This window comes from Tachyglossus aculeatus, chromosome X4 (genome assembly GCF_015852505.1).
Source record: "Tachyglossus aculeatus isolate mTacAcu1 chromosome X4, mTacAcu1.pri, whole genome shotgun sequence".
In the NCBI taxonomy this organism is placed as follows: Eukaryota; Metazoa; Chordata; class Mammalia; order Monotremata; family Tachyglossidae; genus Tachyglossus; species Tachyglossus aculeatus.
This window is the reverse complement of record NC_052098.1, coordinates 14,708,981-14,732,567: the sequence shown is the minus strand read 5'-3', so window position 1 is coordinate 14,732,567 and position 23,587 is coordinate 14,708,981. Positions and strand designations below refer to the sequence as shown.

The 23,587-nt window shown below is 45.5% G+C and overlaps 1 protein-coding gene across 1 annotated transcript in view; it reads right to left on the bottom strand.

Moving 5' to 3' along the window:
• DOCK8 (dedicator of cytokinesis 8) overlaps positions 1 to 23,587 on the bottom strand; it is a 205,733-nt gene that overhangs the window by 31,566 nt on the left and 150,580 nt on the right. The window contains exons 26-35 of the mRNA XM_038769505.1: positions 21,155 to 21,268; positions 18,719 to 18,874; positions 17,248 to 17,387; positions 15,423 to 15,592; positions 10,043 to 10,191; positions 7,853 to 8,035; positions 6,859 to 6,994; positions 4,669 to 4,756; positions 2,994 to 3,090; positions 1,942 to 2,076 (exon numbers count right to left, since the gene is read on the bottom strand). Coding sequence (XP_038625433.1) covers positions 1,942 to 2,076; positions 2,994 to 3,090; positions 4,669 to 4,756; positions 6,859 to 6,994; positions 7,853 to 8,035; positions 10,043 to 10,191; positions 15,423 to 15,592; positions 17,248 to 17,387; positions 18,719 to 18,874; positions 21,155 to 21,268 — 1,368 coding nt within the window. The remainder of the gene's footprint in view (positions 1 to 1,941; positions 2,077 to 2,993; positions 3,091 to 4,668; positions 4,757 to 6,858; positions 6,995 to 7,852; positions 8,036 to 10,042; positions 10,192 to 15,422; positions 15,593 to 17,247; positions 17,388 to 18,718; positions 18,875 to 21,154; positions 21,269 to 23,587) is intronic.

Here is a 23,587-nt window from a genome sequence, read left to right as displayed (position 1 = left end):
GAACTCGATAAATTTCTAGACTGTGAGCCTGTTGTTGTGTAGGGACCGTCTCCATATGTTGCCAACTTGTACTTCCCAAGTGCTTAGTACAGTGCTCTGCACACAGTAAGCGCTCAATAAATACGACTGAATGAATGAATGATAAATACCATTGATTGATTGGAGGGTTTTAAGGGCTGAAGCTTCTAGACCCTGACAGAGGGTGAGAGAGAGCCCATCGACAAGTTCTTGATCTGGTGTTTCTGTAGCGACTAATTACAGGACCTTTCTGATGGTTAAAAAGTGAGACAGCCCTGGCAGGTGTTCTAATGTAGATTGAAGCATCAAGATCGCAATCTGGGGTTGCCATGGCAACTCATCCAGGGACTGCTAGTTCTGGTCTGGCGGCAGGTGGTCTGATGTAACTTGAAGCCAGGCAGCTAGTACAGACCAGACCGGGATGCCGATTAAGGCTTGGAAGACCAGTGGGTGGAGAGGAACGGCCAGGTTTTCGGGTGTAGATTCAAGCTGGGTCAACTGGACTTTCCGGTGTGGATTCAGGCCAGGTTGTGCAGTGAGAAGGGGGAAGAAAGACTAAAGAGCTCAGACCTGAGCGAGGTCCATGATTAGTGGGGTCCCAGAGGTTTGGCTTTGCTTCAGAGTCACTGCTGATGTGGCCACAAGTGCAGCAAGCTGTTCCCTTCCAGGCTTCCAGCGGGGCTGCTTGACACCAAGTTCTGGCTGGGCCAGGGAGCGGCTCAGCTCACAGCTGATGGTAGTTCTGGAGTCGATTTGGGCCTTGACCAGCTGTTCTGGGCTGAGGCTGTTGTTCTGGTGGCCGCCGCTGGCATCTTCTCCTTTCCGTTCCTTCCACCTGAGTGACCACCCATCCCCTGAAGAATGGTCCCTTCCTTTGGCAGGGAAGAACCACTACTTCTGGGACCGAGAATAGCAGCTGAGGATGAAGGGATGGCAGCAGAGATGGGTGGTGGAGGAGGAAGATGGTGACAAAGACAGCTTGGCATCTCTCTCTCCTTTCTCTCCCAGCTCCTTCCTTCAGCTTCTCCTTCTTAACTCTTCCTACCTACTCATTAGGAAGAGAAACTGTTCTAGTGCTACCAATTGCTTCCGGTTTCTCTAAGGTCACTAACTGTTTCAGCTTTGTAGAGACCATCTTGAACTTGAAAGAGGAGAATGATGGAGGAGTTTCTCTTTGCTATCATGACAATAATAATAATAACGATGGCATTTGTTAAGTGCTTACTATGTGCAAGCATTGTTCTAAGCGCTGGGGGGGATACAAGGTGATTAGGTTGTCCCACGTGGGGCTCACAGTCTTAATCCCCACTTTACACATGAGGTAACTGAGGCACAGAGAAGTTAAGTGACCTGCCCAAAGTCACAGTGCAGACAAGTGGCGGAGTGGGGATTAGAACCCATGACCTCTGACTCCCAAGCCTGTACTCTTTCCACTGAGCCACGCCGCTGCTTCTCTCCAGTGACTTCTCCAGTGATGCACGTCTTCCTATTTTTCTTCTATGAAGATGTGTAACCATCCAACTCTGTCACTTTTAGACAGGATGGGTCTTTCAATAAACCCGAGGAGAATTTTGTCCAACCAATGATGAAAGTATCAAACCCTCATGAGTGTGTGCACGTGCGTGTGTGTGTGTGTGTGTGTGTGTGTGTGTGTGTGTGTGTGTATCATCTTCCTTTGTGCCCAAAGAAGACATCATGGATGCACATGTGGCTAAAAAGGCCAAGGCAGGACCCACTGTCCTGACTGCACTATCTTCCCACCCAGGCTGCCCTTGAGCGCTTTTATTTGTCGCTTTCCTGGCACTGTTTTTGCTTCTGTCACCATCTCACAATCTTCTCGAAGCTTCGGCTCCAAAAGAGCAGCTCAAGAAACCCCAGGCACTTAATAAGGAATAAGAAAACAAATGCACGTGATGAATTTACCTTGGCAATGAGAGCTCGGAGTGTCGCGAAGCAATGAGTCAGATAGGTGGTGCTCTGATCGCAGCTCAGGGAGTTCACTAGGACCCTCAGGACCCCTCCCAGCAGGTTGTCTTTACAATCCAGAGCTGAGCTCGCCTAGAGGCATGGAAGAACCACATCAATTCAACTGGTTAGAGCAACACAAAACTGAAGCATGAAGAGGGCATGAAGGGGACATGAGAAGAGGAGAGAAGAGAAAGGAAAGGAGGGGATGGGAAGTGAAAAGAGAGGAAGGGCAATTAAAGAGGGAAAGGGGAAAGTGCTAGAGAAAGTACAACAGTAGCAACGCACATGTTCCCTGCCCTCAAGGAGCTTAACATTTAATGGGGGAGACAGACAAAAATTGCCCAGTTTGCCCAACCAGACTGGGGGAGTCATTGAATTAGGGCCTGGAGCTCATGAGTTGCACCCTGAACCCTGAGTCGAACCCTGAAGTTGCACCATGCTTCAGCCAGGATCCGCTGGCCACAACCATAGCAATGAAGCTGGGTTGTTTGTATCGTGGCCGTGGCCAGTGGATCCTGGCTGAGGAGTGACACAGCTGTATGGCATGATGGTGTTCACACTGCAGCAGCTCTGGACCTCTGATCCCCAGTCCTGCCCTGGTGGATCTCCCAGGAAGGGCATGAGAGGAACCACTCAGGCACAGCCCCTAAACCCAGTGAGGAGAAAAGTGGCAGCAATAGCAATGTCCTCCTCCTCTTCCTCCTCCTCCTCCCAGCAGAAGGCAAGAGATTGAGCCACCCACCATCTTCCCAGCCCTTTCACTCCATGGATTCAGTGTCCATGGCTAGAACGTCATTCTTTGCAAACTCTTCTGAGTTACGTAGTCAGAGAATACGTTTAACATCAACCAGCCTCCTAAGGAGACTACCACCATCAAGATGGTAATCCTTTGTTTTTCTCAAAGGACCAGCCTGGGATTTGATTTCTTCTGGTTGAAAAACTTGCTGAAAAAGAGTTTTTTGGATCCACTGAAGAAACAAAACAAAGCTAGTTGTTTACCATCTCACCTGGATAATCGTTTCCTGCACATCCAAGATGATTAAATTTGCTTCTGTGGCCAGGTTTCCACTAATCAGGGCTTCTTGATCTAACTCAGCCTTGGATCTGGGGAGAAGAAAAGAAAAAATTGAAGCACTCTTTAACCTTGGCCAGAGTCTGAAGATAACTAACAGGACACCTCAGAATAAGCAAAATCTTAACTCCTCAGACTTGTAGTGAAAACTAAGCAGCAACTGAGGGGAAGGACATTGCCTAGAGTCAGTGACCACTAGGGAGAGTTATTGATTCTGATCATCACCCTTTCCTTGTCTTTAATTCTCCAGGAAATGCCCCGACATCATTATTATAATTAACGAGGATACCATTGTTGTTTCGATAGGATGGGTAAGGGTCTGGGAGAGAATGAAAGCCAGGTACACTAGCCAATCAGATAGTTTGGGTCTCCACTGAGAACACTGTGCCTTTAAAACAGGCGACATTGACATGAATCTCCAAATCTGGGCAGACAGAACTGATTCAGTAGGCCAAGGTGTGATAAAATGTGGCAAACAATGATGTTACTGAGGGGAGAGACTGAAATGCCTTCTGAGCTGGGTCAAGGGAAGTCTCATCAGGCTGCTCAGCCAAGTGCCGCCCTTTTCTCTCACCACACATTTTCTTTTTCTCTTTCACCCTCCTGCATTGACTGGACTGGGGATTTCTCTTGCTCAGAAAAGGGTATTCTGAGCAGAATACCCTTTCACTGCAGTGGTTTTGGGAAGGCAAATATCCCCTGGGGAAGCAGATTCCCCTGATCTGGCATTCAAGAAACCATGTGGTTGTAAATGATACTGTGCTTCTGTATTACTGCTTCTCTTGAGCTTTCAAAGCATTTTACACATCATGTCCTCCATCATCACGCTATCCCCGGGGAGTCCAAAGGAGCCATGCTTTATCACAGTGCCCACTTTAGCAGGGACCTGATGATCAAGGCATTTGTTAAGCGCTTATTATGTGTCAAGCACTGTTCTAAGCCCTAGGGTAGATACAAGTTAATCAGGTAAGACACAGTCCCTGTCCCACATGGGGCTCACAGTCTAAGTAGGAGGGAGAACAAGAATGGACTCTCCACAGATGAGGAAACTGAGGCCCAGAAATGAAGTGACTTGCCCCATGAGACCTTGTTTCTGTGCCCGCCTGGAAGCTTTTAGCCACCAGTCTGACCCTGTTCCCTGCTAAATGTTCTCTGTAGTGTTTACTATACAACCTTTTGCAAACCCATTCGAGGGCTAGGGATACAAACGCATATTCTTTCGCTCGATTTTGCTTTAAAAGTGCAGGGTGGACACATCCCTAGAAAAAGACAAACCCCAAATCCTTTGGGATCCTATTGTAAATACTAAATGAGCAATGGTCGCTAGCACTCTGCTCGACCTGTATAACCTAATCAGCTGCTTTTACAATTCTGTGCAGTACATCCTGAATCTGAAATATGCCATGTCAGTTTTCTACAAAGCACATATTTGGTGACTTTAATTCTCTAGTCCTTTGATTATTCTTGGCCATTGGGCGGAGTACACCTTCCCAGAAAATGATGTTTCATTTTCTTTTCCTTTGAAAGATGGGGCTATTTTTGTAATATTAGTACCCTGGGAAAAATAGTTGGAACTTTGGGTAAAAACACAGAGTTGCTGAGTGACTCACTTATCTAGCTTCTCGTTAGCTTGCCGCCAATGTGTCTGCTCTTTCCTCCATCTCAAGTTTTCATTTAGTCCTGGAAACCGGTCATTCCCTAGGAGTTAAGAAATGCATTAGCTTGATTGGAATTTGATTAGGATGAAGCTATCCAAGAAAGCCAGAATTTCTGTAACTAGCTTCATTGAGCTCACTCGGCTTTACATTCCCCCGATGGTGACAGGAAATGACGAACTCTAAAAGAAGTAGTCGCAAATTACTACTCACCTGACCGGGGCTCCCTAGTGATCTGTGGGAGGGAGAAAAGGAGGTAGGGGAGACCTCGGCCCTGCTTTGTGTCCCCTAGGCCAAAAGGGAGGCTCCCTAGGCCCTTCACCCTGCCTCTGCATCCCTTTTTTATGGTATTTGTTAAGCACTCACCACGAGAAGCAGCGTGGCTTAGTGGCAAGAGCCCAGGCTTGAGAGTCAGAGGTCGTGGGTTTTAATCCTGACTTTGCCACTTGTCTGCTGTGTGACCTTGGGCAAGCTACTTCACTTCTCTGGATCTCAGTTCCCTCATCTGGAAAATGGGGATTAAGACTGTGAGCCCCATGTGGGACAAGCTGACTACCTTTTATTTACCACAGTGCTTAGAACAGTGCTTGGCACAGAGTAAGTGCTTAACAAATACCATCATTACTTCCCCCTTCGAGACTGTGAGCCTGTTGTTGGGTAGGGACCATCTCTATATGTTGCCGACTTGTACTTCCCAAGTGCTTAGTACAGTGTTCTGCACACAGTAAGCGCTCAATAAATACAACTGATTGAATGAATATGTCAAACACTGTTCTAAGCGCTGGGGGAGATATAAGTTAATTAGGTTGGTTATAGTCCCTGCCCCAGCTGGGGCTCACAGTCTAAATAAGAGTGGTCAGGGAAGTCTGTCTCCTGATTCTTGACTCCATATGAACATGAGACTGGAGTGGGTGGACTTAAATCAATCATGTTTGAGTGCCCACTTTGTGCAGAGCACTGTGCTAAGGGCATGGGAGAGTACGGCAGATGACCTGGACACAGTTTCTGCCCTCAAAGAGCTAACAATCTAATGGAGGGGAGGCAGGCCAACCACTTATTAGAAATAGTGGTAACAGGAGGGAGAAGAAGAATATCGCTGGCAGTAGAAAGAGCAAGATGAAATAGAGGAATAAAAAGTGAATAATGTACATAGATCAATATATGGCTAAATATTAAAGATGGCTGGCCACACATAAAGGATGGATGGATAAAGGTGGATGGAATTTGAGTTTCCCACATACCCCCTACAGTGCAGTCCCTAATCTGTGGAGCCAAGCGTAATGATCCAGTAAGAGGGTAGGAGACATGGCTGTGTAGCTCGGGTGTCACAGCTGGGGGCCATGTGCGTGGAATCTTGTTTCGCTGGACCAACCTCAGTGGAAGCATTGCAGGGCTGGCAACCAATCACAGGGTAGTTTCCTATGTTCTGAAGAGCCTAAGGTCCTCCTAGCAAGTAGGTGCCCACAGTCAGCGAGGTGACTTGGGAAGGCAGCTCCAACCTCAAGTTTATCAGTATGGGTGTGAGAAGCCAGGTGAATTGTACCCTGCCATCCGAGCCCCAGAGGCTAGTTGGATTTTGGTCCCGGAAAGGTTCCGACAAGAAGGGGCCGAGTGGAGGCCGGTCTAATCTGAAGAGGGCTATGGAGGTTATGGCCAGCCCTAGACCAATCCTGGTCTGAGTGGTGACACCAGACCCACCCGAGTGCCCTGGGAGATCTCCTGAATGGGGATGATCTGGTGCTGGGCCTTTTGGGATTCCGAATGGGCGTGAACCCCCTGGATCTACCTGGATTTGGACTGATCTTGTCAGGGCTGGAGCTTTGGGCCCCTGAATTTGGTTTTACATCAGATCCTGCTTGGGGCCATACACTTGGGAGTCTCTTTTTACCAGCTCACCCTGCATGGGGCAGGCCTATCCTAAGCACTGAGTACAGTGCTCTGCACACAGTAAGCGCTCCATAAATACAATTGACTGATTCCGGCACATACAGCATTGTCAAATCCACTTTCCCTGCATTTATTGATCACCATCATTTTAGAAACTTCAAGGGGAATCAGTTTTCACCATTCACTATCAGAATATTCATTTCCACAAAACGGTCAAGATTTTCCGATAAAATGGGGGTAAGATCATTTAAAGAGTACCTGCTGGTGTCCTACAGCGTTTCATCATTTCACCTCTGGCACCTTCACCTCTCAATAAAGCCTCCTCTAGCCGGGCTTTTACATCTCTTGATTTCTGAAGCACTTGGGTACTGACTTTGTCAGAACTTTGTTTTCCCTGAACATGGGAAAAAGCAAAAAAGGAAAGTCAAAGTGGGGAGGGAAGGAGGCCCATTCTGTAGCCATTTAAGTTACACTCAAGGATAAAACAGAGGGGGCATGTTTCTTGGGGTTAAATCAACCACTGGTTTTTATTGAGCACTTGCTATGTGCAGATCATTACATTAAGTGCTTGGGAGACAGTACAATACAGTAGAGTTTGGTAGACTCAATCCCTGCCCGCAAGGATTTTATGATATAGAGGGGGAGACAGATATTAAGGTAAATATCAGATATAAAAAGCAGCAACGTATAGGGATATGTACATAAGAGGTGGGGGGCGGGGGTAAGTATCAAAGCGCTTAAGGGATACTGGCCCAAGTGCATAGATGATTTAAAAGGGAGGACAAATAGGGTGGGAAAATGAGAAGTTAATCAGGATGGCTTCTTGGGGGAGGTGCAATTTTAGTAAGACTTTGAAGATGGGGAGAGCCCTGATCTGTTGGTTACAGAGTGAGGGCTCTCCACCACAGCTCAAAAAGAGCCCCACTGCCTTTGCCTTATCAATATTTTATTTCATTAAAAAGACAGGAGAAAACTGAAGTTTTTGGCTAAAGAGAGCTTTTGTCTTCCTGGGGATTTGCCATGCTAAGGAAGGAAACTGAAAATGAATCCAATTAGAGAAACACAGAGGGGCTAAACAGGGAAGAAGGTGATAAGGAGTCTTTCAGCATCCAAATGATGTATCTGATGGAATCAGAGACTAGAGTAAAGGCAGCTCATCATCATCAGTGGTATTTATTGAGGGTTTACTGAGGTGCAGAGTGCTTGGGAGAGTACAGTGCAAAACAAATTTGCTAGGTCACCTTTCATTTACCTTGTACTCAAAGCAAGAGACGCAGATGAACAGAAGGTCAAGAATCCTGTTGAGTTGCATGGATGGAAGGTCTGCAATCCACTTCCGAATGAGACTCTCGTCAGCATTTTTCATGATCCAAAGGAAGCAGATCATCAAGTTGCGAGTGGTGTCTGGACTTAGCATATTGTACTGCTTGTATGGCTGGCAAGAAAATGAAATGTTTAGGGGCTGGGAGTTCCCCTTCTCCCTCTCCCCACTTTCTGCCTCTCCTCTCTCCACCTCACCTCTTTCTTTTGACCCAACCTCTATAACCTTACCCTCAAAAAACTAAGCGGTCTGGTGGTTCCAAGCAAACAAACAGTTACATTCATCAGAACACATCATTAGTCCTCCTCTCCCTGAAATCCACGTGGCTTGAATGCATTGCATGCTGCAGAAGCTCCTCAATCAATCAATCAATGATGTTTATGGAGCACTGACTATGTGCAGAAGACTATATCAATCAATCAATCAATCGTATTTATTGAGCGCTTACTGTGTGCAGAGCACTGTACTAAGCGCTTGGGAAGTACAAGTTGGCAACATACAGAGACAGTCCCTACCCAACAGTGGGCTCACAGTCTAAAAGGGGGAGACAGAGAACAAAACAAAACATATTAACATAATAAAATAAATAGAATAGATATGTACAAGTAAAATAAATAAATAGAGTAATAAATATGTACAAACATATATACATATATACAGGTGCTGTGGGGAAGGGAAGGAGGTAAGACGGGGGATGGAGAGGGGGACGAGGGGGAGAGGAAGGAGGGGGCTCAGTCTGGGAAGGCCTCCTGGAGGAGGTGAGCTTATATTATGCACTCAGGCGAGTACGATATAACAGAGTTGATAGACATTCCCTGCCCACATCCCCCGGGGTGGTAGTAAGGCAGAATGATCCAGAAGGAGCACTGGTAAAAAGATTCAGGTCCACTGCTTCCATTTCAACTTGAATGATTTCAAAGTGGATAATTGTGTTTGCTTTGAGCTTCACAGCAGCCCAAGCCCCTGCCCGAGGCCATGGTAAGGGACCAGGAGGAAGTATGCCAGGCCACCAGTGGGCCAGCAGCAGGGCCCACGTCGCCCACAAGAAAGCCAGATTGGCCCTGAGTGGGGCCTGGAGGTTGCTCGAGGGTGAGGGTGGGGGAAGACTGGCCCCCGTCCCACTGTGCCACCTGCGCTTTCGGCTGGTAGGACACAACCTCTGCCATGGGGCAAGCACTGTGGTGTTCCCCTCATCTGCCCCAGGCTGCATGCTGAGGAGGAGTCTCACGCTGCCACCCTGACTTTTAATACTTCGCTTCTCACGTGCAACACCTGATCTGATCAGAATGGCCAGGCATCTTTATACACCTCAGCTCCACCCCCCACTCTACCCCGTTACAAGTGCACTTTTGCTTTCAGCCCCAATCATCCTCCGCATCATAACGTCACCAACTGGAGAGGAGGCGACCAAGGGATGGAGCCAGGAGCCTGGCCAGGAGGATAAAAACAGGCTGAGTGTACAGGAGGAGCATTGTAATTTAGTTTCTCAGAGTTTGGCCCCTTCTAAGATGACACATCTGAGGTCTGCCTGTGTGGCTCCAGGGTAACATTTTCAGGCAAGAGCCAAGTCCGTACAGGTACAGCACTGAGTGCGCATCTCATTACCCAATAAATCATCACCACCAACAATAACAATAGTAAGCTGCATTCTTGATTTATGTGGCATGGGCAATATCTGCTGGAATGTTTAGAAGAGAAGGCACAGTGAGTTATCGGTGAGCAGGAGGGGGAATGCTTGCTCTGGGTTGGAACAATAGAACTTGCAAAGTTTCCATCACTTCATTTTCTTGATATGTTGGCTATTTGTACAAGAATATAAAATCTGTAAATATTCCATAGTTGCTGGTACCAAATTAACCAAATTTAAAAAGTTCAGCTTACGATGTACCTGGTAGGGAGAGTTTTAGTTAAAAGAACCAAATGCTATTCTTGACATTAGAGTTTCAGAAGTGAGGATAAGACCAAACAGTCACTTGGGTTCTAAATTAATTCAAGGCATGATTTGCACACCCCTCTCCAGAGGGAAGCATTCTACATAGATGTTTGCGTGGGTGAATGCTACATAACGTAAAAGATAATGAAGAAAGAGAAATATCACAAGCAAAGCAGACGATCACATACCAGGGAAGCCAGAGTTGTGCCGCTCGTCTTAAGCAGGTTGAACTGGTTCCCGGCAATGGCCAAGGCCACATTCTGGTTGATTGCGTTGCCACCATCTTGTTCTTCATCTGAACCACCTGGACGACTTTTTCCTCCACGGGCATCTGAAACTACATTTTAAAAAACCATCTGCCATGACAAGCGAGAGTCATTAAGACCAATTCTGCCTCCTGTGAAGGAGGGGAACTGACTGTCATAAGGCCTTGCGGAGACATACATGCCCACTGAAGTAGGAGAAGGAAGAAATTACCTTCCCTGGCTCTCCCTCTCCAATCCCCATCCCCACACAGCACAAGGATGTTGGGATGTATCCTGATGGACAGCACATTCCCAAAGGCACACAGTACTGTTCACTGTGTGTCTGGTGCTGTTTGGGCAGTTACAGGTAATGCAGGCTTCACTATAGCAGTGCCTACCATGGTTTGGCAGTATTGCTACCACACACACACACACACACATAAAATAATTGTGGTATTTGTCAGGCACTTACCATGTGCCAAGCACTCTACTAAGTGGTGGGGTAGATGTAAACATAGTGTCTGTTCCACTTGGGGCTCACAGCTTAAAAGGAAATTGTATACAAATACATATATACATACAAACACATATCTATAACTATATGGAGTTTTACATATATATAAAGCGAGAGAGCGAGAGAAAGAGAGTTGCCCTTTGTTTTCAAACATGATGCCACTGGTGGTTAAGTTTATCTATGAGTGTGAGAGTGACTGAAAAGTTTGGGGTATGACAGGGGGTATACCCATCCCCCATCAGAAAGAAATGCACTTGATTTTCCAGGGGCAGTGATGGGTTGTGTTGAGCAATCTACACCCTCTTGCCAGATCCCCCCTGTGACCTGTAACACACATTGTGAGACACATGGTTGGTCCAGGGAGCAGTCTGTCTGTCTGTGCACCCTCTTCAACAGCAAACACTACATTGCTCTCATCCAAGTTTAGATACAGTCATTGTACACATCCGTTGTACAAATCATTGGGGATTTCCCCAAAAACCATGTTTTCTAAGGCTGTGGAATGAAATATATCTGCGGCCTCCTAAGCAGCGGGCGGCTGCATGCAGCTTAGAGAGCTGTATTGGAAGGGCGTGGAGAGGACGGCAGGGCAGATTGTTGTTGTCGGGAATAATAATAATAATGATGGCATTTGTTAAGCACTTACTATGTGCCAAGCACTGTTCTAAGTACTGGGGAGGATACAAGGTGATGAGGTTGTCCCACTTGGGGCTCACAGTCTTCATCCCCATTTTACAGATGAGGTAACTGAGGCCCAGAGAAGTGAAGTGACTTGCCCAAAGTCACACAGCTGACAATTGGCGGAGCCGGGATTTGAACCCATGACCTCTGACTCCAAAGCCCGTGCTCTTTCCAATGAGCCATGCTCATTGTGTTTCTCACTTTGTGTGTGTGTGTGTTTCTCACTTTGAAGCGGATGCACACCTACTTCAAATGGAGATTGAGGGAGAGGCAAAAGAAGGCTTTCTCTGCCATGTCCTCAGGAGCCTTGGATGGGAGGGTCAGGCTAAACATTTCCCTAAATATTTTGCTCAGTTTTTCCAGCATTACCCCAAAAGAACCAATGTGGTCTAGTGGAAAGAACATGTGCCTGGGAGTCAGGAGACCTGGGTCCTAATCCTAGCTCCACCACCTAACTGCTGTGTGTCCTTGGGAAAGTCACTTAACTTCTCTGTGCCTCAGTAACCTCATTTGTATAATAGGGATGAAATATCTTTTCTCCATTCCTTCTAGAAAGTAAGCTCATTGTGGCAGGGAGCATGTCTACCAACTGCTATATTGTACGTTCCCAAGCTTAGTACAACGCTCTTCATGCGGTAAGCACTCAAATACCATTGATTGATTGATTCCTTCATATGCGGCAAGCCCCATGTGGGACAGCACTATGTCCGACCTGTTTATACTGCATCTACTCCTGTGCTTAGTAGAGTGTTTGACACATGTTAAGTGCTTAACAATTATTAACAATATCAGTTATGATAACTTAATACCAAGTTCTGCTGGTCAATAAATACTACTGAGTGACTAGGAGAGTCAGTTTACATATCTTATATATAAAGATCGACCCACCACAGAGGACTTTACAATGGCTCAAAAGTCTGACAAAATGGTTCAGGTGACCAAGTCTCCAAGTGTGCAAACACCCCTCATTGAATTAGTAGGGTTGGTTCAAAGACAACACTGCCAACAGTAAGATTGTACCTGTGTCACCCTGAAAATCTTTCTGAGAACTCACGACATAGTTCCAAAAGTTGAACTTCCATCTTGTGCATAGGCAAGGGCCCATTTGCAGGCAAAAAGGAAGGTTGCCTCAGAAAAGTTGTGGCCCACACAAGCCCACCACACACCTAATCCCCAACACAAGTCCACTAAAAATCAGGCCAAAGATCTGGTTGACTCGGGGGTAAGTCATATTTTCTTAGAATCATCCAAACTTTATCAACTTGACCTTGAATTTTTCATGAACACAAGGCAGCCTTTTGGCTTCAAACAGCATTTTTCTTGGGAAAAGTTGCAACAACAAAATGAGATTATGAAAATCTATAAATCACTGAGAGTTAATTGCCTTACAAATATTCCAAGTGAGTTTTTAAAAGAAAAGAACAAGGCAGCTGTGTAAACAATGGTAATATTTACAACAATAAAAGATAGCATAAAATGATTGGACCTCAGTGTCTCAAATTACAGGGCATAAGCTTAAATGCTTCCTCCTCACCAGCTTCTTTTGGTTCAACTGAGTTGTAATCCAAAAATCTGGAGTTTTCAGCATTGAAGTTCTGTTCACATTTTACTGTGAATCAGGGACCCCCTTCATCTACACCCCAAATGACCTGCAGGACACCAATCACTCCATCAGTAATAATAATAATGATGGCATTTATTAAGCGCTTACTATGTGCAAAGCACTGTTCTAAGCACTGGGGAGGTTACAAGGTGATCAGGTTAACCCACGGGGGGCTCACAGTCTTAATCCCCATTTTACAGATGTGGTAACTGAGGCACAGAGAAGTTAAGTGATGTGCCCAAAGTCACACAGCTGACAATTGGCGGAGTTGGGGTTTGAACCCATGACCTCTGACGCCAAGCCCTTGCTCTTTCCACTGAGCCACACTGCTTCCCATGAGAAGGAGCCTGACCTAGTGGAAAGAGCATAAGCCTGAGAGTCAGAGGACCTGGGTTCTAATTCCCGTTCTGCCATTTGCCTGCTGTGTGATCTTGGGCAAGTCACCTCACCTCTCTGGGCCTCATCTGGAAAATCAATCAAAAATTCCTGTTCTCCCTCCCCATTAGACTTTGAGCCCCTTGTGGGACAGGGCAGGGTCCAACCTGACTATCTTGTATCTGTTCCAGTGCTCAGTACTGTGTTGGGCACATGGTAAGTGCTTAAACACCACAGTTATCATTATTATTATTGCTATTATTATTATTATCAATATGCACCTGAAATTTAGATGTTTTGTGCTGTCTATAATGCTGTGTCCAAGTTAGGCAGAGTTAAATAACCGGGTTCACATCTTATTATACAGTTTAATAGTGTCAGTCTTGCCTCTAAAAACTTTCTTTTCCTGATGGTCTCTTAGCCTTTGGGACCATCTTCTTTTTCTGTAGGAATCTGCTGGAAGATGAGAGTTTAGAAGGGAGGTGAATATTTTCCTAGAAATGTTGTTTTCCACTTAAAGAGAAATTTGAGCTTGGTGCAAAAGGGGAGCAGACAAATTCTTATGAACTGGAGAATAAATGAAATTCCAACTTCAAGTGAAGTTTAGTTAAATGTGATGGTTGAAACGTGGGAAAAGGAGTATCCCATTTGAGACCCTTTCAAATGATGCTCCAGAGAAAACTGGGTTCTGTTCTCACCTTTGTATGAATGAGGTGATAGTAAAAAACACAATTATTTTTAGCTAAGTAGCCTTTGTTCAGTGCTTAGTATGTGTCAAGCACTGTACTAAGCACTGGGGTAGATATAGGATAATCAGATTGGACACAGTCCCTGTCCCATATGGGGCTCATAGTCTAAGAGAGAGGAGAACAGATATTCAATCCCCATCTTACCGATAGGGGAACTGAGGCCCAGAGAAGTTAAGTGATTTGCCCAAGGTCACAAAGCAGCCAAATGGTGAAGCCAGGATGAAAACCCAAATCCTCTAACTTCTAGGCCCGTGGCCTTTACACCAGCAGGATCTCCCCTTTATTCAGGAGACGATTCTCACAGTACTGGCTGCTTTAAGAGAAGAAGCTCGGAACACCCTGAAGTAGCTAGTCATTTACCTAAAAAGGAATAATAATTGTGGCATTTGTTAAGCACTTACTGTGCGCCACGCACTACACTAAGCGCTGGGGTAGATACAAGATAATCAGGTTGGACACAGTCTCCATTTTACAGATGAGGTAACTGAGGCACAGAGAAGTGAAGTGAGTTGTTCAAGATCACACAGGAGACAAGTGGTGGAGAGGGGATTAGAACCCAGGTTCTCTGACTTCCAGGTCTATGCTCTTTCCACTAAGCCAGGCAGTTTCACTGTACAAAATGAACCACCTGGCAGGAGAAATATCTGAATTAGGCTCCAAGGGGCCTCTTCTGATTTCCAAATGAAGGAGTGAGGTACCCAGCCTAAGCCCCTTCTCCTAATTTCCAAATGAAGGTGTAAAAGGTCACTTGGGATATCCTTCTCTACTCTGATGATAACCCCTCTCTCCCCCACCTTGAGGAAAAGAATGGACTGCTCTTGCTGGGATTAGTCATTTTGCATAAAAGCTGTGATTTTTAGATGCTGATTAAATCAACAACCTTTTCCCAAGGATCGAGGACTCAAGTCCATTGGCAAGCTGAGAAGCAGTGTGGTCTAGTGGAAAGTACATGGGTCTGGGAGTCAGAGGACCAGGGTTCTAATCCTGGCTCCACCACTGGCCTGATGTGTAACCTTAGGCAAGTCACTTAGCTTTTCTGTGCCTCAGTTACCTCATCTGTAAAATGGGGACAAAGACTGTGAGCCCTCCATGGAACAGAGACTGTGTCCAACCTGATTACCTTGTATCTACCCTAGCAGTTCATACAGTGCCTGGTGTGTAGTAAGCACTTAACAAATACCATAAAAAACTCCACAAAAACCAAAACCACAGCTATCGCCCTCAGATATTTGTAAAACAAAGAGAAGAAGCTCCCTTTTGTGACTCCGATGAACATTTCCACAAACAAGTCAGTGTTTCAGTTAATTAAAATGATCTCATTCACACACGCACTGCAATGCTACTTAGTCATAATAAATGGCACCCGGCAAGGCCAAATTAGGAAAAAAACAACTTCTTTACCTGTGAAGTCATAGAGCTGTGGCAGGGCATCCAGAATGATACCAACCAAAGGGAGGTATAGGACTGCAATTTTGACCTTCACCTCTCGTTTCATACAGCGTAGGTCCAGGTCATGAGAACTCAACAGGCTGTGGATGGCACTGATCGCTTTCCTCTGTACTTTACTGATCCTATTGGCACAACACAAAAGGTCACTGTGTTATCGAAACAGGCCGTGGATCGGAGAGATGGTGAACAATGATGTGATGATGTGAGAAAATGAATGCAAAGACATATTTTCCAGTGTTTGACACAATCAAAAACTTGCTAGCTGAAACAGTGACTGAAAACGAAAGATAGAGGCATAGCACAAAGGTTCCAAAAACAGTCCCCAGTCTGCTGAATCCAGAAGGTAACTGGGACTGAAGTCCAATGGCCAAGAGTTGGGCCTGCTTTGGTCATTTGCCTTTCCCTGGAAAGCTGCTGGCAGTCACTTCTGAAGCCAATTTGCACTTGGAAAAAATGGAATTTGACTTGAGAATTTGAGAATTTCAGTGCACCCTTCAACTGCACTTGAGTGTTCCTTATTCACCTACACTGTGTGTGGGAATTTGTGCCCCACACAAAACTGGAGCTACAGTTGGGCTCAGCCTGTGGCTCCGAGTAAAGGGGACAAGTGCGTTGAACCCTTCCAGTCTGATGGTCTGGCATTGGCAAGGCCATTGCTGCTTTATTAGCAAAAAAAGCAAGGGTTGAGCCTAACAAGGTGATCAAAAAGAATAAGAACTGGCAAAAAATTGTATTCTACACTATTACAAGGGGACAGTCTTTTTAATGATTTCCTAGGAAATGAGTTGCAGTAAAGTAACCTGAGATTATTGCTGCAGCAAGCAGAGATCCTTTTAATTAGTTACCAACTAGGGGGTTGGTGGAGGGGGTGTGTTTGAAGTATGTAGCTCCCTTATCAGATGCTAGGACAGCAAGAACTCTGGTTGCTAACAATAGAACACCCACAGTTATTTTTTTAAGGGAGGGTATCCTGCTTCAACAGAAACAGATGTCTGCACTCTGCCTTGATGCCACCGACCTAATATCAACCTTGAAGATTATCAGCAAAAGCCGCTTTAAAAAGTGGCCAGAGAGAGGATTTGGGGTTGGTTGGACTACAAGGAGGAGCTATAGATTGGCAGGGGTGTGTTGGATCCAGTGTTACTTCTCCTAGGAATCATTGGGCCTTGCTTTAGAGACAGGCTGGGTTGCTACGGCAGGACAACACAGTCTTTTAAGTGAGATAAAAATATGGAGGAATTTTTTAGTGCTGAAAAAACAGTGCCGGAATCAATTCTGTGTGACCAGAGGCTGGCTACCTCAAACAGCAGCTAAGCAAGGCTCTCCACTCATTCATTCAATCGTATTTATTGAGCACTTACTGTATGCAGAGCACTGTATTCATTCATTCAATTGTATTTATTGAGCGCTTACTGTGTGCAGAGCACTGTACTAAGTGCTTGGGAAGTACAAGTTGGCAACATATAGAGACGGTCCCTACCCAACAACGGGCACACCGTCTATAAGACTCTATACCATCTTGCCAATGGAAACTCAGATTCTATTGGAAGAAGACTGTAGCAAAAGTCTTCTTGTTGCCCCCTAAGCTTATACCTAGAAACCTCAGCTTCAAGATCATTGTCATCTTGCTCCCTTGGCACCAGTTCTTCTGAATGTGAGGTCGCTGCTCTTAGAAAGTCTGTAATGCGACAGTTCAGTTCCAAAAATGAGACGTCAGGCCATATATTTAACCCAAGTGCCTCTTTTTTCTTGCCTTTTTTAAAAAACAGAAACGTACCCTTCCCCCTCAGCATCAAGGGCAGCAGTCAATTCAGTAAAGAGAAGCCCCGTCAGAAAATGCTGCTGTCGAAAGTCCGGTGAAAGGTCAAACATGCTGGCAATCTTCTGGTCTTGGAAACTGGAGCAGGAACTTGAATTCTACAGAAATGTAGGTGAAATTTTAATGAGCAATGCAAGAAACGGGGAGCCAAATGGCAGAGGGAGAGACAGCCCACTGAAATCACTGGAAGGCCGAGGTTGTGAGTGAAGGCATATATTTGGATCAGGGAAGGAAAGCTGCAAGCATTTCCAAACCTACAGCTGAGGAAATTTCCGTAAATAGTCATGGTTCACGAAGGCCTATATCTTCCTATAAGAAGTCAAGACATCACAAACTACTCAAAGGATCCATTCATCTGAGGGTAGCTTATGTGAGTTTCACTGGGCTGATCACCCATTAAATGATCTCCTGATGCCGAAGGATATAGGAATTCTTGGCAATTTCTCCTATAGCCCCAATTCTGTCATAGGAGACAAACTCTTGAAGAGACCTTGTCTCCAAACAGAACAGAATTAAGTCCACATGTCCACATTTGAACTGAAGCCTGCTGCCTTCAGATGGCGGGATTCATCCCACTGATGTCCATGGGAGGTGTGTGTAGGAAGACCTTCAAAACGCTATCAGCTGGCAGAACTTCTGAACAACAGAGGTGCATAAGCTCTACTCTGAGCACAAAACTGAGAGAAGGAAAGAAAGCTGATACTATGGCCTAAAAGCAAGATGTAACCCAATCATTGGCAGGACTGCCACCAGCTCAGGTTTGGATCATGGGATCTAATCAGAATGACTGGATTGAGTTTCCAGTTGATGAGTATGTTTTCTTTTTTTGGCAGGGGGTGGACGGGGGGCAGGGGGAGAGAAAAAAGCCTTCCAACTTTGGGCCAATCACAGCAATGCAAGAACTACAAAGAAGCTCGGTATTCACCCCCAACACTGAGAGACACTGGTTGCTGCTGCTGCTCTGGGCTATCTATCTGCTGATCCGATGGGACTCACCACTGTTTTTTGACAAAAGATAGGACAGAGGAAGAAGATTCTCAAGCCACAGTCATGGCCTTAGTGAATATTCATACACTTAGGATTCTGGCCCTGTAGAAACAGGGAAGGAAGAAATAGTGGACAGACCTAAGAGCTCTGTGCTTTTCTCACTTAACCTTTTTTTGCATTTTCAGAGAACCCAGACAGGTGGCCCAATGCCTGTTGATCTGAGCTACCGTCCAGGCACAAATCTCCTCCCCTCTGTAAAAATGGCAGAAAAAGTGCCTTTTCAATGGATTTCCAGCTCTTCAAGAGCCAGGGAGTTTGGGTAGGCCCAAAATTTAACATCTGATAATTTTAAATTAACCTGGTACAAGAAGCTCAACGCAACAGCTGAAACAACCCTATAAATATATATCTTACCAATAAGTATACTACCGCAGAGAGCTACCTGGGATGAGATGGAGGGACAGGGGGATGCTGGCGCAGTGTCTGAGGTCATGAAGAAGAGATTCAGATTCAGGTAATGTTCATGGCTGCAGAGGATTCGCAGGAACTCCAGCCTCATGGAAATCAGGGTAGGGAGGGTATTAAGTTTGGCCGACAGCTGAGAGGAAAAATGAAAAAAAAAGGAAAGAAACTTTGGTGATCAGGGAATGGAGATTGGGTTTTAACCCACAGAAATACCCTCTCTCTGTAAATTAACCCAATCAACTTCATAAAAGAAAAAAACAAACAAAACACCAAAACCTGGAACTGGCAATTAATGGAAATCTAGCACTGAAGCCCAGCAACTTTCCATTTGTGAACTGCTCCCTTTAACAATTTCTGTTTGACAAAATGCCAGAGAAAGCTATTTCATGGCAAACCTGTCTGGAAAATAATCTTGAGGTATTTTATCACTGTAACATAATATAATTAATTTTACAAAAACCCCACTGTGTCTGAGAAACTAAATGAAAGAAGCCGACCCCACACCGGGCTTCACAAAACGACAGGGTAATATTACTTGATCGCTTTAAAACTGCAACTATTCTTTTGTAGTTTCTAATTAAAGGTCCCATTGGTAAATTTAAAAACAGATTCTCTGGCTTGCAGAATCAAAGGGCTTAGGAAAATATGCATTCCATGTGAAAAATGCCAAAGAATGTGTATAAAGGTCAGATTGGGGGAGAGCGTCATTAAAAAGAGAGAAAAAAGAAAAGGCTAAAGAGATTTTAAAGGAATCTGTCTCTCCTCTTCCCCCCTCCCGCCCCAACATCTCACACCAAAAAAATTCAAAGATTTCATTCTGAGGCAGACCATTCGTTCGACTCAACTGGAGGGGTGCATTGAAGTTAATGGACATAACACATAAAGCGACACAGGGCATAGGCTACATCTGACAGTCTAGGCCAGGGGTAGGCAAAATACAGCCTGAGAATCGATTCACTCCAGCGTCCATTCTGGCCAGCAAAGTGGGTTGGCCCTGGCACTGGTTTGAGCAGAGTTCTGGGAGCCGCAACAGGCGGAGACGGCCGACTGGGGAGGCGACGGAGCTGCCGGGAGGCTCAGAGACGAGCCAAGACAGGCAGAAATCCAACCCCTTGTTCCTCTCAAACTGCCCCTGTCATGGCCTTCCTCTCTGAACAAAACAGCTGGGAAAAATTTGACCAGACATGAGAAAGGTGCTGCTTTTCAGCACCCAGCACTCTGTCATTGCAAATTAAACACAAAATAGTGGTGAGCAGCCCTCAGTGACTTAGTAAAACTGGTTAAGTAGCCCTCCAATCTAAATAGTTGTTCCTCCCACTGATCTAGAGGAACTCATTTTCCTTTCCATTTTCAGTTGACTACCATCAAAAGGACAAAAAAAATCCCCAAAGAAAGAAAACAAAAAAATCCAACTGGTGAAAAGCAAAAATTGGTCCAAAGATAGCCTTTTGAAAGATTTCTCCCTCAAATTCCCTCTACTGAGCCCCAAAGGTTATTCTTCAAATTTCAGAATTGCATTGAAATAATGCTGATAAGAGGGGATCCCAAGTGTCCACAGGTGATCTCATACAGCACACTAGGAACATTTTATTCTCCCTCATGGATGCACGCTTCAGAATCTGTCAGAACTCTGGGGCAGAGGATTGATGTGGGAATAGGAACCACTGCCCAAACACATTTCGCCTTCTCAGCTCAGTTGTCTTTTTCAACTGGTCCTCTGGCAAGGGTTCCTCTCCAAGAGCCATGACCACATTACAAAATCCAATCTGGTATTTAAAAAAATTTAATCCATCCAATCAAATTTCTGTTATATCTTGGTCTGGAAATGAGGCTAATCCTCTGGTTGGTCATCTAGGTGAATAACCCTTCCTTGCTTTATTTGGCTGCCCAGAGAAAGTTTTTCACCATGATTTATTTCAGCAGCTTCCTCTCTCTAAGCCAGGCCTGACAACCACAATCACTTGGGGAATTCAGGTCACAACCCTTCACTTTCCAAATCACCCAATTAGTTTCCCCAATGAATGGGAAAAAGAAGAATTGTGTTGACTTCTCCAGCTACTTGTCTGAGACAGAGAGTTATTATTCATGCAACTCCAGCCAAGGTGAGCTGTAAAATTTTCAACAGACTTGTTGATTGCTGCTCCTTGTACAAGATGCAGAGAGGTAGAAAGAATTCACCATGCTGTTTAACTGGCATTCCACGCACCCTACCATGGGGATGTACTGCAAGTAATTCAAAGCAGTCAGAGGTGAAGGGTGGGCTACACATCAGCCTAGACCTTGTGGGACCTATGTTCTGTTCTCATTTGCAACTAAACAGATCAATATTATTAAAAACAACCAACCATTGAGCAAACAAGGAGACAGTTGGGATGCTGGGATGGAATGAACTGCTGCCTGAAATAACATTTACCTGATTACAGTAATGTTTAATGAGGTTGAACACAAAGCCACGATCCATGAGAGAAAGAAGATCATACAGGAAGAAAGCCAGACTGATGTTGATCTTTTCAGCTTGTTCATTTTCCTTCAAAGTAAAGCATACAAATAAGAGTAGTCATCATTTAAATTACTATAGCATTGAGTGGATCAATCACTTCCTGGGAAAATCAGACATCTGAGTCTTACTGCTGGCTTTTATTCACTCTGAAGCTGACCGGTCGTTCATTCTCAGTCTCTTTTGCAGGCTCCTCCTCCCCCTCCCATCCTCTTACTGTGGGGGATCCCCAAGGTTCAGTGCTTGGTCCCCTTCTGTTCGCGATATACACGCACTCCCTTGGTGACCTCATTCGCTCCCACGGCTTCAACTATCACCTCTACGCTGATGACACCCACATCTACATCTCTGCCCCTGCTCTCTCCCCCTCTCTCCAGGCTTGCATCTCCTCCTGCCTTCAGGACATCTCCATCTGGATGTCTGCCTGCCACCTAAAGCTCAACATGTCGAAGACTGAACTCCTTGTCTTCCCTCCCAAACCTTGCCCTCTCCCTGACTTTCCCATCTCTGTTGACGGCACTACCATCCTTCCCGTCTCACAAGCCCGCAACCTTGGTGTCATCCTCGACTCCGCTCTCTCATTCACCCCTCACATCCAAGCCGTCACCAAAACCTGCTGGTCTCAGCTCCGCAACATTGCCAAGATCCGCCCTTTCCTCTCTATCCATACTGCTACCCTGCTCATTCAAGCTCTCATCCTATCCTGTCTGTACTACTGCATCAGCCTTCTCTCTGATCTCCCATCCTTGTGTCTCTCCCCACTTCAATCCATACTTCATGCTGCTGCCCGGATTATCTTTGTCCAGAAACGCTCTGAGCATATAACTCCCCTCCTCAAAAATCTCCAGTGGCTACCAATCAATCTGCGCATCAGGCAGAAACTCCTCACCCTCGGCTTCAAGGCTCTCCATCACCTCGCCCCCTCCTACCTCACCTCCCTTCTCTCCTTCTACAGCCCAGCCCGCACCCTCCGCTCCTCCGCCGCTAATCTCCTCACCGTACCTCGTTCTTGCCTGTCCCGCCATTGACACCCGGCCCACCTCATCCCCCGGGCCTGGAATGCCCTCCCTCTGCCCATCCGCCAAGCTAGCTCTCTTCCTCCCTTCAAGGCCCTACTGAGAGCTCACCTCCTCCAGGAGGCCTTCCCACACTGAGCCCCTTCCTTCCTCTCCCCCTCGTCCCCCTCTCCATCCCCCCCATCTTACCTCCTTCCCTTCCCCACAGCACCTGTATATATGTATATATGTTTGTACATATTTATTACTCTATTTATTTATTTATTTATTTATTTATTTTACTTGTACATATCTATTCTATTTATTTTATTTTGTTAGTATGTTTGGTTTTGTTCTCTGTCTCCCCCTTTTAGACTGTGAGCCCACTGTTGGGTAGGGACTGTCTCTATATGTTGCCAATTTGTACTTCCCAAGCGCTTAGTACAGTGCTCTGCACACAGTAAGCACTCAATAAATACGATTGATGATGATGATGATGACCTTCTGCTGGGCAGATGCCCTCCATGAACCACCATTTCTCCATCTCCAAAAAAGGGGCAAAGAACACTTGCCTTTTAGCTCCCTCTCAGTCATGGTCTGAGGAGCAGAGTGAAAATGGATACAATGGCTTGGTAGCGCAGCAAGAAAGGGATGACTCAAAAGTCAATACTCCAATTTAGCCAAGTGTGGCATCAGTTGTTTCAAGGAAGGCATTAATATTTAGCAAAGGGATATGAGATGGCTGGATACAGAGATTAATCACAGAATGAAACAAGCCATATATTACAACCCAGTAGCAAGCAACTCGATATTTATGAACTCATTTGAGGGTTCTTCATTTCAGGGCAAAACCTAATCTCTTCATTGGAGGTATTTCAATTTTGAATTTAGGGTGGGGGAAGGGTCAGTAGAAGGCAGCGTGGCTCAGTGGAAAGAGCCCGGGCTTTGGAGTCAGAGGTCATGGGTTCAAATCCCATCTCCGCCAATTGTCAGCGGTGTGACTTTGGGCAAGTCACTTAACTTCTCTGTGACTCAGTTACCTCATTCACAAAATGGGGATTAAGACTGTGAGCCCCCCATGGGACAACCTGATCATCTTGTAACCTCTCCAGCGCTTAGAACAGTGCTTTGCATGTAGTAAACGCTTAATAAATGCTATTGAAAAAAAGGCAAAGAAGGTTATAGTATAGTACAACAGGAAAAAAAAGTCGGCTGGAATCGAAGAATTTTGTTCCCCCATTAGCTGATTTTCCCAGTAAAACAGAGGTCAGGGCCATGGGTGACTGACAGAACTCTTACATGAAGCAAGATGGAGGGAATTTTTAATGCCTCCTGCCTCTCAGGTTCATGAGTG